Genomic DNA, 18,984 nt, shown 5'->3' on the forward strand with positions numbered 1-18,984 from the left:
CAATTCTTGTTTTTACAATTGTGGATTATTTTAATCTCTTTTGAGTATTCTCTCTCCTATCTGTTCTAATTCTCAAAATTCAGTTTTTCCTTCTCTGACCACATGCTTAGCACTGATAGCAGGCTTCCCGTGAGGTTGGACATTTTCATGACTTAGACTACAAAGGAGGTTTTCTTATTAAATAAGAAATGCTAGTATTCATTAAGGAATTATTGTCTCTAATCATCAATTTTTTAAGTTAAATTGGGAACATCAAAGCAGCTTCAGTTTTTTTTTTCTGATAGAGAAAAATCCTATGTTTGATTTGACCTATATGGCTACGCATTCATATTGTACATGGAAGAAGGGAGACCAAAATACCTTTTTACAGTTTTCATGCTTGAGGTTTATTGTTATTAGTGATTGGTTTATGGAAATCTGAGACATTTTTGGCTTTTTAATATTAAAATTGACTTTTTGTAATTAAACATAATATTCCTACCTGAAAATTTTTGGATAAGCAGGAGGTTTTGCCAAAATAATTTTTATAAAGATTTTAAGTTTTTGTATGTATTTCTCATTTTTGTTTCAGTTGCTTTCCTCACCACTGTTTCTTTTTGTTTTGTTTTGTTTGGTTTGGTTTTTTGTTTTTGTTTTTGCTTTTTTTTTGGAGGAAGATTAGCCCTCAGCTAACTACTGCCAGTCCTCCTCTTTTTGCTGAGGAAGCCTGGCTCTGAGCTAACATCCGTGCCCATCTTCCTCTAGTTTATACGTGGGACGCCTACCACAGCATGGCTGCCAAGCAGTGCCATGTCCGCACCCGGGATCCGAACCAGCGAACCCTGGGCCTCCGAGAAGCGGAACGTGCGAACTTAACCGCTGCGCCACCGGGCCGGCCCCACCACTGTTTCTTTTTCAGGATTGACACCTGAGCTAACAACTGTTGCCAATCTTTTTTGTTGTTGTTCTTCTTTTCTCCCCAAAGACCCCCCAGTACATAGTTGTATATTATGGTTGTGGGTCCTTCTAGCTGTGGCATGTGGGATGCCACCTCAGCATGGCCTGATGAGCAGTGCCATATCTGCACCCAGGATCTGAACCAGCGAAACCCTGGGCTGCCGAAGCGGAGTGTGCAAACTTAACCGCTCGGAGTGTGCAAACTTAACCGCTCGGCCACGGGGCTGGCCCCTCCTCACCACTTTCAAATTTGCAAAGTATACCAGCAGTGTTTCATTTCAAATAGCAAATCAAATTGTATAAAATATAATGAAATTAAATTTATAAACCATATATTTGACAGAGAGGGAAAGAATGGTTAAGGGAGGTGTCTTAATTGAATAATTGACTTTAGATTCCAATACGATTGGGGTATACCATTGGATGGCAAGGAAAATTGTTTTATCACTTCACTGAAATCGTTAACATAAGTCTCATTTTGACTAGGCAGTTCTAGAGTAAGATCAAGGAGGGAGACTTAAGGCCCAGCTTCCCACTTAGAAAAGGCTGGTTTAGTGAAAAAACATTCTACTTGATCTCTTGCTTAAAATAATTTAAACGACTTATAACATATTTCACCTTGGAGAGTCTTTTGCTAATTCATAAAGATTGTGCTGTTCTGAAAGGAAGGAAATAAAACTTTGTCATTTTCTTTTTTTCCCCACATTTTTAGGCAAGGTCATGTGAATCTTCCTCCACTTGAGTTCAAACCAGCATTGATGTTGGAAACCTTTAGCATCAGTGCTGTTGTAATGGAAAAGTCAGTGTGCACCCCTCAGAACTCTACCAGTGCTCTTTCTTTTCATGATCTCAACAAGCGTTATTACAATACCTTTCACTGCAACTTTACTATTTCTTGTCAGTCAATAAGCCAGCATGTAGATATGGCTTTAGTTCGTCTTATTCATCAATTTAGTACAATGATAGATGACATCAAAGCCACTCAGACTGACATTAAACTGAGCAGGTATACAGCTGGATCAGCTTCCCCAACACCTACCTTCAAAACCAGAAAACATCGGGATTTTCGCTCATCTGACTTCAGCCGCAGTTCTAGAGGAAGTCTTAATGGCGGCAATAGAGTAAATAATGCAAAGAACAAACGGACCAACAATGAGAATAACAAAAAGGAATCTCGGAACAAAAATTCGTTAGGAAGATCTGAAAGAAGAACTTCAAAAGTGTCTAGAAAAGGTTCCAAGGATGTGGTGGATCATATGACCATTCACATGGATGACTCTGATTCAATTACAGTGTCGGAACAAAGTGAGCCCTCAGCGGAGTGCTGGCAGAATATGTATAAATTGCTTAACTTCTATTCACTTATCTCTGATCCAACAGGAATATTGGAAAAATCTTCGGAAACATTTGGACCAGCAGGTAATGGATATTTTTATATTTTTAAAATTTCTGTTTAGAAAATCACTAATACTAAAAAAGAAAGCAGATTGTTCATCATGTTTTCTTAATGTTTTAAGTGGAAAGTTGAGACTCAAAGAAATTGTTAATCACCCAAGGAGAGAAAACAGTAACGGCAGTCAGATACTCTGCTGTCTGATTTCCCATCCTTCCTAACTAACCCTTACACAGTATGCCCCTAAAGAATTCAGACAGACCTGCTTTCAGATATCTGAATCTGCTATTTACTTTCAATATGACGATGGGAAAAGGTTGAAAAATTTAAAAAATCTTTTTGGTGGGGAAGAGGAGGAAGAATGCTGGTTTGGAATGTGAAGAAAGGTAAGATGATGTTTGGAGTGTCCGTTTCACGGTTTTCATATCTAAACGCTTTTATTTCCATTTACTTATAAAGGAGTTCGGAGCCCTACAGAGCCAACATGTAAAGTTGTGTTTGAGAATGAACAAGACAGTAACAGTTTGACTAAGACACAGAGGAAACGTAGCTTGGTAACTTCTGAACCTCAGCATGTGACCCTAATAGTGTTTGGCATTGGCATGGTGAACCGCACGCACCTGGAGGCAGACATTGGCGGGCTGACGATGGAATCAGAACTGAAGAGGATCCATGGCAGTTTCACACTGAAGGAAAAAATGAAGGGTAGGACCATGTTCTAATACTGTAGTGCCATTCTGAAGAAAGCCAATGTCATGTCTCCAGAATTCCTATTTGGAAATTTTTCTTCAGAAAGTGAAACTTCCCATTTACATTGATCAAGAGTGCTAGTTTATGTAGTTTCTTTTTCTTGTTCTTTTTGATTTTTAAAATTTTCCAAGTTTTCTGCACTATTACTTCTGAGAATTAAAATGTCATCAGGCTATCTCCAATGCCGTTAGGCTCTTTAATGCATGGATGACATGTTAAACTGCATATTTAGCATTCTCCCAATTTTGACATATATAGTATATATGAATACATAGAAATAAAAAACTTCAAGTTTGAATTTTATCATAGCTTTAAAATTATCTTTTGTCACTGATTGTATTAAGAATAAAACGCAATTTTAATATGAAGTTCAATTATGTTATTTCCATAATTCATGTAATTATTTTTTCTCACATTTAAGATGTTTTACATCAAAAGATGACTGAGACGTGTGCCACTGCTCATATTGGTGGGGTTAATATTGTCCTGCTTGAAGGGATTACACCAAATATACAGTAAGTGTGTTGATTTTTATTATTTTCTTGAACTTGTTTGTTATAGTTTTATAGGAAACTTAAAATTCTTTGGATGAATCTCATACCTTCTAAGTTTTGAGATTTATATACATAATGTTGCCAGATACTGTGCTTCTGACTGTCATTAAGAATAAAACCATATGGAATGTTTTCAGAAGAGTGACTTTTTTCCTTTCTAAAATTGGTTTCCTACCTCCCCTGCCCCCCTAAAAACTGACTCCCCGTGCATTTGTAAGATTGTCTAACAAGAAAAATGGTTACCGTGCAAATGTCAGTTAAACATATAACATGCAAAAGCTCACACAATTCAAATTAGTTAAGTAAAACAAAATGTAGTCAAATAATATAGACTCTTGATTTTATATTAAGTAATCACTCATATTCATTCTGGGTTTCAAAACTTTCTTTTGCCTTTTTTACTTAAAGAATTTAACAATAAAGCCTATGAGACTCCTTCCAATAGTATAGGTCAACTTTTTATAGTGGGTATACCGTACCATATCTCTTTTCTTTTGACTCTTTGCTGTTACTTTTTCTTTATAAGAATTGCTTTGATGATGATTACCTTTATGCATGCTGTTCAGATCACTAGTCTCTTATCAGTGCATTTCACCACTGACTGTGTTCGCACACTTGGAACTGCATACCTTCATTCCTAACTTCCTTTCAGTGGAGCAGTTTTGTGTAGGAACTACAAAATGTGTTTCAGTCAGATTTTGAGAATTTGCTATTTCTTAATATTCTAACTAGTTAATATTGTTGTATTATCGTCCTATAAAGCATCCATCCTGCTAAATACTGATTAAATGCTAAACTAATTGGTTTAGCATTATAAAAATTAAATATTAGTGATAGATTGATTAGTTACAGGTCTCTTCATAATATTTTAAACATGGGTAATGTCGTAGCTGTCTTGGGGAACATTTCCTGAAATAGATGTTTAAGTCTTACTGGGGTGTTTGGACCTGTAAGTCTAGAACCAAAGAGAGTGTATTTTATTATAGCTGCCTGATGGTCCAGATGCATTTCATAATCAGTCTTTTGAAAGACCAAAAAATTCCAGTAGTTGTAAGAGACACGATCTTTTATGATTATTCATTATGCCATAGGGAGTATTATGTAATAACTACAACTTAAGTACCTACTGTGGGCCAGGAGCCTCACATAGATTATTTTATTTAATCTTCACCACAATCCTGTGAACTGGGGTGATTTTATCCCCACTTTCTAGAACAATAAATTGAGATTCAGAAAGATCAAAGTATTGCCCTAAAATGCTTGAAATTGTACAGCCAGGAAGAAGAGATACCTGAACCCATACTCCTTCCCCCTCGCCACAATGCTCCTGCAGAAAGTCGTCATTCTCCTTGGGTTCCAAGATTCTTTGATTGACTCTAAATTTAAAAGTACTATGGTTATTTGAACCTGTTCAGAAAGTAAAACAAATTTCTTTAGATATGCTTTGTGTTTGGTTTACTCTATCCTTTTAGACCTATTCTCTCCATTATTTATTATCTCTTAAGAGAAGGGCTTCAAATAGTCTCTAAACTTGCAGAAAATAATATTTTTTAAAAAGTATTGTACAGTTGATATTTCTTGCCCTTTTTTAAAAAAAAACAAGCAAAGATCTCTTAAATTTTTCTTTGAAAAATACAAGTTGTTTATTACTCACTGCCAGATTCTAGTAGTGTGAAGCCTTTCTGGATTTATTTGGCTTTTCATTTCCAATTTCAATTAAAAGGAAATGGAGCTAAAAATTAGTTGAGACGGTTCTTTGAGGGCAAATTTTAAAAGTGAGATGTAAGAAAAGCTTTCCAGATGATTGGTCTTATTGTAACTAATTTATGCATAAATGTTTATTTGCTTCCTTTTGTTTTCTTGCTTTCCTCTTGAATCTTCATCTGTAGACTGGAGGACTTTCCCACATCTCCTACAAGCACAGCCAAACAAGAGTTTCTGTATGTCGTATTATTCTTTTTCATGGACTTTGTGATTAACATAGTATTGAATAGTTTTAAAGATAAATATTTAGATTATCTGCATGGCTGTGAATGTATGTAGTTAGTTATTATTTTGTAGCTTTAATGTAGACCCTTTTATAGATTAAAGCTACTGCTATTCAAGGAAAACACACAGGTAAGGCCTGCCTTTTTTGTAATTTATACCTTGTTTTGTTGTTAAGAGATTGTAACACTATAGTTGTATGTTGCTTGTGCTTTTTTTAGACATGTTACTATTAAAATTTATATTATCATAGATCCTTAATGTTTGGTGTGATAATAGAAACTATTATTTTGCAAAGTTTTACTTTGCAAAAGAGTTTTCACTAATTGCAAAAATAATTATTAAAACACTAATATATGAAAATATCTACACATCCCAACCTTATAATTCTGTTTTCAAAATAGGGAGAATTTACTGCTCTGTTGACAGATTTTACTATATGTACATTTTATATTTTGAGTGGCTTAATTTGACCCAAGTATATCTGATATTTTGTGGTAGTGAGCTGTACTGAGGGCCATATTTAAATATTCATCATGTCTTCTCACCATGACAAATTAATATGTTACTTAACACTGGTTATTTCTTTGGACATTTTCTGTAAAATTTGAATATGCTGAATAAATAGATAAATCTGTATATTATGTTCCATGCTGGTAAGGTTATCATACTTCGTGAGATTTGTTTCACTGTATATTGCTAATAGGCCATAGACAAAATATCATCAATTAACAGCCCTTTCTTGGGATTATCTGTAATCAGCCAACTAGAGGTACTAGAAAAGAATAAATGCACTAATATTAAGAAAAGGAAATGATTATTTTCTGGAAACCACTCTTACCTATTAGTGTCGCTTAACAGGTATAGAAAAAATATCTAATTCCATTTTAGTAGTGATAGTAGCTGGAGAAGATTTATTGTTTCTTTCCTTTTTATCACTGAGATCTTTGGATGTATAACCAAAAGAATCAATACTGTATGACTTTTGAGGGGATGCTTTTTAATGGCTAAAGATCTCATTTTCATCCATTCAACAATTATTAGGTTACATAGTTTGGCCTGAGCACTGTGTTAGGCTTCAGAGATGTGACACTAAGCAAATGAGATGTGGTCCCTGTCATGGTACCCCTTATAGGCCACCCCTCTCCTCTTATAGGATTTCTGGCTGAGAGAGTTAACATGTAAGGTACAGTTGCCAAATGAGAAAGAAAATTCCAGTGATTTTTAATAGTTAACTAAATAGCATGTGATCACAGTACTTTCCACCCCCGTTGCAGCCATTTTTCAGGCAAAACTGAATTGAGACAGGCAGCGTAAGTCAGGGTGCATAAATCATCTTCTTCTCCCTGCCTCTAAAGTTTGGACCCACATGCTCAAGTAGGTGGAGTAGGGGTAGAGATAGAGACAATCAGGCCCCAAAGCAAATCCTTAAGTCATTCACTCATCATGTTGCATGGACAAGGATGACTAGCGTACCTTTAAGGCCCTGTTGCCTGGATACAGGAAGTAAAAGAAGGTGGGAAAAAGTCTTGCCTGATTAGACACTGTGGTCATTGTAATTGAGGCTCACAGCGGATCTAGTGCAACCTTGTGAAGTAGACTACCACTGTCAATGAATTCTTTAACAAGACTTCTTGGTCATTTGCTGTGAACTTTTCACGTATATGAGGCATTCCTGATGTGCTACAAGTTTTCACAATCTTCTCTTTAGAGAGATTTTGACCACTTCTTTCTTGTGGAAAAGTTTTATGTATACTATGTGTTGTATGACCTAGATTGACAACTCTCTTCGAGAATTAAAATAAAATTACGAATAGATAACTCATAGTGGCAGCTTGTAAACTGTTTGATTTCTCATTCTGGGTCTCTTCATGTCTTTTTTTTGATGAGGAAGATTGGCCCTGAGCCAACATCTATTGCTAACCTTTCTCTTTTTGCTTGAAGAAGATTGTCACTGAGCTAACACCTGTGCCAACCTTCCTCTGTTTTTTTTGTATGTGGGATGCCACCACAGTGTGGCCTGATGGGCGGTGTGTAGGTCCATGCCAGGGATCTGAACCCATGAACCCCAGGCCACTGAAGCAGAGCGTGTGAACTAACCACTATGCAACCGGGCCAGCCCCTCCTTACATCTTTAACATGTGCAGTTTGACAAGAGTTAATCAGATGTCTCTCTAGTTTCTGGCTCAGTTTGATCAGTGTAGGACCATCATGTTGTCCAACTCCAAGGAACGCCGCTCATGTTGTGGTGGGAGTCATTTATCTAGACTATAGTGTGAACGGGGCCCTCTGGAGTTGGGCAACACAGATGTCCGGAAGTCCTAAACATCAGAATTGCCACTGGAAATAACACAGTAGCGTCTACAATAGGAGAGCACTCAGACACATCAGGTTTCCATTCTGACTTTTGGTATATAATTGAAAATGCAGTATTGCATACATGCTTATATAATCAAAAGTGATATTTAAGGAGACTTCTGTGTATTATAAAGGTAAAACAGTGAGACATGTAGAATTTCTTGACGGACATGTTAACAAGACAGATGTCTTTGTGAATGGATGTTTAGTTTCATTCAGTAGATGGATGCTGTTTACAATTAGGAAGCCTTTTGCATTTTAGCACCATCTACGTGTTCTGGCTCATGTTGAAATTGAATTTAGAATGAAATCTCATTGGTGATAAACAGCTTTATTTGTTATAATATTTAAGAAAAGATTCAAAATTCAATCACTAGTCAGCATCCCAGAATCTACCCTCATACTGGCTAGACCAATTCCATAGAATACTTTTTAATTTTTCTAATCAGCGATAGTCTTCTGGGAAATAGTTGCTTTTACTTTTATATAAGCACATACATATTTTCTTCTGTAAACTCTGTATCAAAGAATAATAGTGCAAACAGTGTAAAATATATTTCAATATTTTTAGAAAACATGATTTCTTCAGTATATGATTTAAACACAAAAAATCCTAAGTCATGTAGTTCATTCAATGATTTAAAAGCATTTTTCTTGCTCTCAAAAGACTTTTTCAAAATTTCTCTTTATTGGCTGTGTTTTAATGGTCCTCTTCTCTTAATAGAACTGTAGTGAAATGTAGTATCGCCAAGTCCCAAGCCCTCTACAGTGCCCAGAGAGGGCTGAAGACCAACAACGCGGCCGTGTTCAAAGTCGGAGCTATCAGCATCAACATTCCCCAGCATCCTGCCACCTTACATAGCATGATGGTTCGAAGTTCTCACCAACTGTCTAAGCAAATCTCAGACCTCATCAGACAGCCTTCTACTGTGTAAGTTGTTCCTTCAAATTCTGTGATTCTGTATAATAGTTCAGGTCATTCTTTGCTGTGTTAACAATAGTTTGAAGGACTACAGAGGGTTACATCTAAGTATTGACCATTGTGGACAGTGGGGCAGGTGGAAAGTAGCCAAACATGATCGTGGGAGAATCATATTGGATATTATTAAAGTACAATGCAATTGTCAGTGTTGCATGTTACATCAGTGGAGCTTAAGAGATCATAAGAGGTACTAATAAAAAGCAAATTCTAGGACTGTATCAGTCAATCTTTATTTACTTTGAACTCATCGAAATTTTTGACTGCATAGCTTTAAAAAATTGCAGTGGCTGTGTCACATGCATAGATTTGTGCTGTCCTCTGTATGAAATTATTGGACCTTGGCACATCATCCTTGATTCCCTGTCTATAGCCCTTGTTCATGGGTCTGCATTGCTGAGTTTTATTCCTGGTCTCCAAAACTGTAACTATACAAATATGATAAGTAAAAGGTAAAAAATTTATCTTACTGTGTTTCTTTTTTCCTATCCTATATGGTAGAAAAAACAGTGTGTCTTTTGACAGTATCCTAAAACAGTGATTTTTCCAATTGTTCTATCTAATTGTTCTGATGTAATATTAATTCATGTCTGAAGTTGCCCAAATAGTAATAATTTAAATATATCTGTCACCAATGGATTGTGGAATCCAGAATGTATACATGAGCCTTAGTTTTAAAATACTCTAAGGAATTTTTCCTTACTATAATATGTTGGCAGTGAAACGTAGTAGTTAAAAAATCAGACTCTCGGGGGCTAGTCTGGTGGCTGAGTGGTTAAAGTTTGTGCAGTCTACTTTGGCGGCCCGGTTTCATGTGTTCAGATCCCGGGTGCAGACCTACTCCACTCATCAGCCATGCTGTGGAGGCATCCCACATCCAAAGTAGAGGAAGATTGGCGCAGATATTAGTCTTCCTCAAGCAAAAAAAGAGGAAGATTGACAATGGATGTTAGCTCAGGGCCAATCTTCCTCACAAAAAAACCCACGAAAAAACAAAACAAAAAAATCAGACTCTGGAATCAGACTATGACTGGGTTTAAATCCTGCTTTCACCACTTTTTAGCTATGCTTACTCACTTGCAAAGTGGAGCTAATAGTATCTACTCAAAGGGTTTTGTGAGATAAACGAATAGATGATGTAAAACACACAAAGCACTAAGAATAGTACCTGGCACGTAGTAAGCACTCAGATAATTATGTGATTGCTGGTGGTGTTATTAATAGTGGTGGTAATAGTATTGGCAATAGTAGTAATTGTATTACAATCAATAGTGGAGTGCATAACGGTTAAAGTCATGGAATTTGCAGTCAGACAAACCTGAGTTTAAACTCCAGTTTCCCATCAATGATAGGAATGGCCTTGGCATATAACATTCCAGTTTATATTGTTATTACCTTTTCTGGTTTACTTTTCTAGATCACCAGTTTTCCATGGTTGTTTTTAGGATGTCATAATATGATCTGGTGTTGGAAAGCAAACATCTGTCAGCAGTATAGTTTTGCTATTTTTCCTTGAGAACTCCAATAATTTTATACAATAAAATGATAGCTGTTCTAATTGTCTTTTAAATTATTTTTTTTGCTTAATAGTCCACAGTCTGTAAAAGAAGATATTGCAACCCCTCTACCTTCTGAAAAAACCCCAACAAGTGTTAATCAAACTCCTATTGAAACAAATGAGTTTCCTCAGCTACCGGAAGGCTTAGAAAAGAAGCCAATCGTTCTTAAATTCAGTGCCATGTTGGATGGTATAGCCATTGGAGCAGCGCTTTTACCATCGCTGAAAGCGGAATATAAGATGGGAAGAATGAGAAGTCATGGGATGACAGGTAACGTTGCATTTTTGTTCAGTTTCTTAAAATGTATTATTGGTTTGAGAGATTAGTAATATTGTGATGAAAAGGTAAATTTAGTTTTAGGGATACTTTATGAAAATTTAAATAATTTCAATAGTAAGACTTTTAAATTTCATTAATGATGTTCTTTTGTCAAGTAAAAAATACCAATAAACCTCCCTGAGTGACCACCATGGACTCCGGTTTCATTTGAACTCTTTAGAGGTATTCAACTGTTGGGGTCATTTCTCCAATTTAAACTCAGATTGAAATTTCTACATCTGTTAGTTTCTTTTAGCCTGAATAATTTGGTTTATTTTCACATTGGGTGCACTTAGCTCAAATCAGAGGTGATTTGACTTCTTCAGAATAGCTACTTGTGTGAGGTTTTATGATCCTTATACATCCTATCCAAAAGTTCTTTGCTGTTGTATTTTTATTCTGAAATGTATCATATGTACAAAAGTGTGTAATAAAGAACTGTGACCTCAGCGACCCATCACACAACTTAAGAATAGAACGTTACTAGTACTTTGAAGGCTCCTTCAGGGATTATCGTCACTCCCAGTTAACATCCCCCATGACTGCTGGGGAAGAACCACTCGCATGACTCTTTTGTTACCCATTCCTTTGCTTTTCTTTATAATCTTACCACATCTTTGTATGCTCATAAATGACTTAGTTTGTTCTTGCCTGTTTCTAACTTTACTTATATGGAATCCCACCAATATTTTTAATTTGGAGGGTTTTTTGCAGTACATTTTGTTTGAAATTCATCTGTGTTCATTCTTGTATCTGTGGTTCATTAATTTTTCACTGACCTATAGCAGCCCCTTAGGTGATTATGTCACCATTTATTTATCCATTCTACCCTTCTCTTGATGGGCCTTTGGCTCATTTTACTTTTTTGCCTTTACAGTCATTCTCATACACATCTCCTGGTGTACCTGTGCAAGAGTTTCTCAAGGGTATTTACTTAGGGGTGGCACGGCTAGACTGTAGGGTTAAGGCATCTTCACCTTTGCTAAGAAATGTAAAACTGTTTTCCAAAGTGCTTGTGCCCACCAGAATTCACTCTCCCACCAGGATTAGATGAGAATTCCCTTTGTTCCACATCCTTGTCAACACTTGGTATTCCTGACTTTAAAATTTTTGCTTGATGGTACATGTGGAATGGTATCTCATTGTGGTTTTAATTTATATTTCTATAATTACTAATGAAACTGAATTTTTTTATATAATTAAGAGGTATTTTTATGTCTTGAAATCTTTCTCTTCCGAGAATCATGAAGATATTCTCTTATATTTTCTGTTAAATGTTTTGAAGTTTTGCTTTTCATATTGAAGTTCTAAATCTATATGGAATTTATTATTATTATCTTTTAGTTTGGTATGGAGTAGTGTGCATAACCAGTTATCTCAGCATCATTTATTGACTAATCTGTCCCTTTTTTCAGTGATACATAATCCAGTTTTGTCATCTATTAAATGTTTATGTGTGATAAATAACAGTTTTAGTATTAATATGTAATTGTTTTAATATAAAATTATTGCTTTATTTTAAAATATGTAATTATATAAAATTTATATAAAATATAAAAATTATTTTAATATAAAATAATAACATAAAATATGTTACCTATTTCAGAGTTCTCTGTTATGCTTCATTGGTCTATTTGTACCAGTGTCATATTACTACCTGACTTTTCCTTTTTTTAGGAGTTGTCCTGGTTATTTTTGGTTCTTTGCTCTTTCATATATATTTTAGAATCAGTTTGTCAAGTTCCTTGGAAAAGCCTATTTGGATTTTTATAGAAATTTAATGAAATCTGTAGATTTACTTGGGGAAAATTGACAATATTGATTGATATTGAGAATTGATACAATATTTAACCTTCCTATTCCTGAATATGTTTGTTTCTCTGTCTCTTTAAGTCATCTTTAATGTTTTTCTACAAAGTTTAAAATTTTTCTACTTTTTCTTAAGTAGGAAAAGTAGAAAAAGTGTGCATCTTTTGCAAGATATATTTATTCATTTCGCTACCTAGGTGCCTTGTGTTCTGGTGGTGGTGATTACAAATGGTATATTTTGTAAGATAGCTTTTACTGAACTGTTTGGTGGTGATGTGGACAAATACTCTTGATCCTCTTATGTTAATCTTATACTCAGCAACCATATTAAACTATTTTCTTATTGTTAATAAGATTCTTTGGAGTTTCCTAAGTAGATATTCATACCATATGCAAATAATACTTTTGTTTCTTCTTTTCTAGTCTTTGTTTTTTTAATTTCTTTTTATTGCTTTATTGTACTTCTACTACAGTGTTCAATAAAAGGGGTATTGTAGGCATCCTTTTCTCACTCCCATTTTTTAAAGGAATCAGTATTTCACTAATGAATATATTTGCTCTAGGTTTTTGCTAGGTTCCCTTTATTACGTTAAGAAAATTTGCTTCTATTCCTAGTGTGCTAAGAATTTATATAAAGAATAATTGGCAAATATCATGATACTTTTTTCTGCATCTATTGAAATTAAAATTTTTTCTCCTTTATTGTGTTAACATGATAAATTATATTAGTAATTTTAAAAACACACATATATATACATATGAATACATACATACATATATGTATTTGTATACATATGTGTGTATGTTTATTCCTACCCCTAGAGTTTTAGGTTTTCTTAATTGAGAGGGATTATTCTGAACATCTATATTTTTTGTTGCTGGAAATAGAAGTATTCTGTTTTTTTATTCAGGTCATCCATGAAATCCAAGAGTCAACAGAAACAGCAAGTAAAAAGCCAAATAGGCAGTTTAGAACTAGGAAAATGACTGTTTAGGAGCAAAGTAAGCATAGTGTCAAATAAGTGTGTCCAGACAAGTAAAAACACAGAGTTCTTCCTGCAATGAAGGAAAAGGACAAAAATAGTAAAAGAATGATCGCACTAGTGACATGGAAGACCTGAGACCTAGGATGTCCTCAATCTTGGTGTTTTCATCTGGTGATGCTGGTGGTAGTAATAGTAGTGGTAGCTACTGTGATGGACAGTCCCCACCTGTTGCAGCCTGCAAGCCACAATCATTGGGTTGACCTGGTTGGAGTAGTGAGTAAGAGGAGATAGAGCTGTCATGACCTATCTGGCCATTCACGGTTGTACCAGTTGGTGACAGAACATTTATCTGTTTATGACTAACTCATTCCAAGTACAAACATTATTGTATAGTGAGTGAGTATACTGAATGTGATATATAGGAGGTGATCTTTAATTAATATTTTGAAAAAAGAGAATTATTTCTGGCACAATTGAGAACACTAGGAATATATAATAAATTATTATATATATATTTAGGTAGGCAAAATAGGCTACTTAATGATGTTTGAGTGGCAAGAATTGGTACTGTACAGAGCAATATTGGTAGATTTTGTTGATTGGAGAGGAACATGCATATACATTACACAGTAAATGTAATAGGCAATAATAGATCTTGATTTTAATAAGGTTTCTGCTACTCCTTAATGCCCTAATAAATAATTGAAGAAAGATGACCTGAACAGTAGTATAGGTTGTATATTTATAATTGTTTGAACAACTGCAACTACATGCCAAATTGTTGATTTACGTGTTTAGGGCCAATAGTAAACTAAAACTCATACCATATCCTTATTTGGTTTATGCTCCTATTAATAATTATTGTCAAGGCCAAAGATCCATGTATTTATATAATTTTATGGTGAATGTTTTCAGCAAGTATAATTTAATTGATTTGACAGTTTCACTATTTCCTTCCATTCTGAACCGGGATCAGGAGGCAAGTTATTAACTGCTAACTGTTCTCTATAAAAAAGTACTGTATGGATTGGGGATATATATATATTTTTTTCGCTTGACCAATTTCTCTTGTTTTAACTCTTCTGTAATAAGGGCAGTTTCTTTCTGTTCTACCTTCTATGAAATAAAGAACATTTGTAGGTGTTTCTCTAGCATCTAACACAATGTGGGCACTTCGTAGGCTTAATAAATAATACTTTCTGGCTTAATAATACTTACTGACTGACTCTTTACAGTAACCATACATATATTTTAAGATAGGAAATGTAAGCAAATTTAAAATATGCTTTCCATATCTTTCAACATAGGTTTTGGAATATGTGTACATTTTTCTTAGACACCATTGTTTGAACAAAATAAGGAATGAGTGAGCACCTGAACAGGCAATAAATAACTTTTCTTGTTTCTTACAGGTGCACAGACTAGATTTACATTTGAGCTGCCAAATCACAGATTGCGTTTTACTTCAAAAGTTTCTGCCACAGATATGTCAACCATTCCTCCTTCTGCCAGTCTTAACCTTCCTCCTGTTACTATGTCAGGGAAATATATAATGGAAGAGCATGATAGTTATTCAGATCAGGTGTGGAGTATAGATGAACTGCCCTCTAAACAAGGCTACTATTTGCAGGGAAATTATCTACGCTGTGTGGCGGAAGTAAGTTTACTTTCTGATTTTCTTACTCTTTGTGATTAGAAGTCTTCAAGCTTTAGGTGTACCAAAATATGTAGTGATCCAAACTTCTAAGGCAAATCATTAAATCGTTTATTCCTACAGAATTTTAGACCGAATGTTGTGTGTGCATGCACGAGGACATGTATGTGTCTGTCTCTCTTCCTATGGTTTCATTTAAACGTGCTTTTCTGTGTGTTAGTCCTCTTTGAATTCATATTTCTTACACTGGTTTCACATCCATCTCTGCAATATTGTCATGGTTCACTTCCTTATAAAAAGCTGATAGCATCTAACGTTTGTCCAGTGCTTTATAAGCATGACTCGTACAGTCCTTAAATCAATCTGATGAGGTAGATTTATTTGTCCTCATTTTATAATGAAGAAATGAGCCTCTAGAGAGGTTACATGATTCATCCAGGTATATATAATTGTTAATAACAATCTAAAGGTCATGCTGGAAGATAAAGTAATTACAGTCAGATTCAGACTAATTTCTTGACTAAGGGAAGTTGAAAGCCAGCATACGTGACCCCGTCATTATTTTTCACTTTATACCTGTACACCTGTCTCAAGTTTAAAAAGCACTGACTTAAGGACTGTTTGAGTCAATGCTCGTAAACATTTGGAGACAAGTTTTTCATTTGATTTGTGGTAAGCAGGTCATCTCTTGTTATCCTACTTTTATACAGTAGAAAATTGAAGCTGAGAGAGATTAAATAATTTTCCCTAAATCTCCTAACTATCAAGTGAGAGATGCAGGCGTCACACACTGTGCTGTTTCTCAGCTTATTTGTCAGTTTGTCAGGAACAATTGCAACCTTATCCAAAAGCTATTTGCTAACTATGTATTTTATAAATTTTGTTCTCTAGAATCGGAAGCATCTATAAGAACGCTTTTTGGGTTCTTTGCTAGAAGTTTTACAGCTATGGGGGACGTACTTCTGTCGGATTTACTTTCTTTAGAACCTGTTTGCCCTAGCACCTCTCTAAGAGTTGGGATTTCTCTATGTGAAAAAGGAGTGTACAAAAAAATAGTGTCCAAGATTCTAGATACAAATTTTATTTAAAAAGTAGATTATAAAGCATATTTCATTTGTGCTTTCTACTCTGAAATATAAGTGCCCCAGACTCTAGTTTAGCAATACTGTTAATAACGTTTCATTTGACAGAAAATAAAATAAATCTAATATAGTATATTGCATAATTCCTTACTAATAGTAGCTATTACAAACGTATAAAGTTTGTAATTGGGGCAGAACACAATCCCAAATTTACTAAGAGTGCAGTTAATTATAGACATTTGGAAGAATCTAAAGTTGCATCACTCTGAGAGTTGCCTATTTTACTATGGCATCAAATAGACACATGTGAAAATCATCTTTGCCCATTTTGTACTATATACAAAATAAAAGTGTCTAGTGCAACTTAGACTTTATGTGACTTTTCATTTAAGAAAAGACTGCCAAGGGGCTGGCTCTGTGGCCGAGTGGTTAAGTTTGTGCGCTCTGCTTCAGCGGCCCAGGGTTTCGCCGGTTTGAATCCTGGGTGCGGACATGGCACCGCTCATCAAGCCATGCTGAGGCGGCGTCCCACATGCCACAACTGGAAGGACCCACAACTAAAAATGCATAACTATGGACTGGGGGGCTTTGGGAGAAAAAGGAAAAATAAAATCTTTAAAAAATAAAATAAATTAAATTAAAAAAAGACTGCCAGATCTATTTTGTTCTCTTAATTTTTGATCAAAATATAAATGCTATCAAAGTGGCAAATGTTGAGGCATTTGCCTTACTCATAAGGATGTTTCACTCTATCTTTCTGTAATACTCCACTTCAGTTAGGGCCTGCTTTCTATTTAATCTGTTTATTGACTAATTCTTAGAAATTTTATGCCTTATACTAATCATAGGTTTTATCTAATCATATATTTAATATAATCATATACTAAAACTGATTGAGTATATCTGATTTGCTAATTCACCTAAATGTAAGCCTGATGAGAGCCATAATTTTGTTGTGTTTATTCACAGCTGTAGCATTAGCACCTAATGCAGTATACAGAGTAGATGGTCCATAAATATTTGAATGAGTAAATAAATTTACTTTCACTGATAATGATACTTGTTCTAACACTACAACAGTGGTCATTAAAAATAAATATTACTCTAGACAAAATGTCAATTTTGAAATTAGCAGGTTACATAGTTAAATTTGTTTTCAAAAGATTTCTCAAACCTTATTGGCTGCTGTTATTTAAAAAAAAAAAAAAAAAACACTTGGGGAATGGTCCCTAATGGTCCAATAAAGTATTGGAGAATCTGAATATTTTTAACCCTTCTTCAGTATATTGATTTCAAATAGTATATAGATAATTGTTTTTTGTCAAAGTTTGGGATTACTTAGGTGAGCAAAAGATGTATTTAAAACTAATATACTCAGTAGTGTTAATGTAATTCTCTGATTTGGTTTGGCAGGTTGGTTCTTTTGAACATAATCTCACAACTGATCTTCTGAACCACTTGGTGTTTGTACAGAAAGTATTCATGAAAGAAGTTAATGAAGTAATACAAAAAGTTTCTGGTAAGATGATCTGGTCCCTTATAGTATAGAATATATAGCAGGTTTTTATTCTCATTGGCTACGTGATGTTCCATGTATCCATGGTGTGAGTATTGATCCTGTCATTTAGATATCATTGTTGAGTAACTCCCTAAAAATGTGTGCTCCTTTTCTGGCTTTCTCACCTACAGATTCTTTTGCTTATTACTTTTTTCATGTGTGAGATATACATTTACAATCCATAAACTTCACAAAGCTCTTTTATAACTCCCTTCCAAAAAAAAAAAGTTTAGTGTATGTCTGTTAACCAAACCAGTCTTATTGATTTTGGAACAAAATTTAGATCAATATTAAGAGTTCCACCTTAACCTATACCAGATGGTACTGTATGCTGGCTATGTGGTAAATTGTCTACAGCAACCCTTATTATATTTGTGCCGTGCCTCAAGAGTAGATTATGGTTGAGCTTCTTAATCAGCTTTACATTTCAACAGGAAATACATTTGATTTAAAAAATGTTGGGTCTGGGGCCGGCCTGGTGGCATAGTGGTTAAGTTTGCATGCTCTGCTTTGGTGGCCTGGGCTTCGTACATTCGGATCCTGGGTGCGGACATAGAATCATTCATCAAGCCACACTGTGGCCACATCTCACATAAAATAGAGGAAGATTGGCACAGATTCAGCTTGGTGACAATCTTTCTCAAGCAAAAAGAGGAAGATTGGCAACAGATATTGGCTCAGGGCCAAACTTCTTCACACACACACACACACAAAAAATTGTTAGGGCCACCTCTGTGGCCCAGTGGTTAAGTCTGGCATGCTCTGTCTCGGTGGCCCAGGTTTGGTTCCCAGGCATGTACCAACACCACTCATCAGCGGCCATGCTGTGGTGGTGACCCATGTACAAAATGGAGAAAGACTGGCAACAGATCTTAGCTCAGGGTGAGTCTTCCTCAGAAAGAAAAAAAAGAAAAAGTTTAACTGAGTTTTAATTCACAAGATAAAGTATTAAGAGGAATTAGGGTGGAAAACAAGTATAATAATTCTCTGTAAAATAATTCTTGAGGCTGAATATTTCCAGTGTGAATATAATCATGTTAAAATAATAGTAAGCCACATCTA

General features: G+C 35.0%; 1 protein-coding gene across 15 annotated transcripts in view; it reads left to right on the forward strand.

Moving 5' to 3' along the window:
• Positions 1-18,984, forward strand: part of BLTP1 (bridge-like lipid transfer protein family member 1) — a 195,649-nt gene that overhangs the window by 118,938 nt on the left and 57,727 nt on the right. For 13 of the 15 annotated variants that reach the window (XR_011501876.1, XR_011501877.1, XM_070504705.1 and 10 more), the window contains exons 47-54: positions 1,649-2,355; positions 2,789-3,034; positions 3,501-3,594; positions 5,523-5,573; positions 8,702-8,908; positions 10,547-10,785; positions 15,041-15,285; positions 17,778-17,883. Coding sequence is in view for 13 of the 15 variants with exons in the window: in XM_070504705.1 (XP_070360806.1) it covers positions 1,649-2,355; positions 2,789-3,034; positions 3,501-3,594; positions 5,523-5,573; positions 8,702-8,908; positions 10,547-10,785; positions 15,041-15,285; positions 17,778-17,883 (1,895 nt within the window). In the remaining 2 variants the exon portion in view is untranslated. The remainder of the gene's footprint in view (positions 1-1,648; positions 2,356-2,788; positions 3,035-3,500; positions 3,595-5,522; positions 5,574-8,701; positions 8,909-10,546; positions 10,786-15,040; positions 15,286-17,777; positions 17,884-18,984) is intronic. The other 2 variants (XM_070504708.1, XM_070504711.1) reach the window with 1 other exon arrangement.

This window comes from Equus asinus, chromosome 3, assembly GCF_041296235.1.
Source record: "Equus asinus isolate D_3611 breed Donkey chromosome 3, EquAss-T2T_v2, whole genome shotgun sequence".
NCBI classification, from domain to species: Eukaryota; Metazoa; Chordata; class Mammalia; order Perissodactyla; family Equidae; genus Equus; species Equus asinus.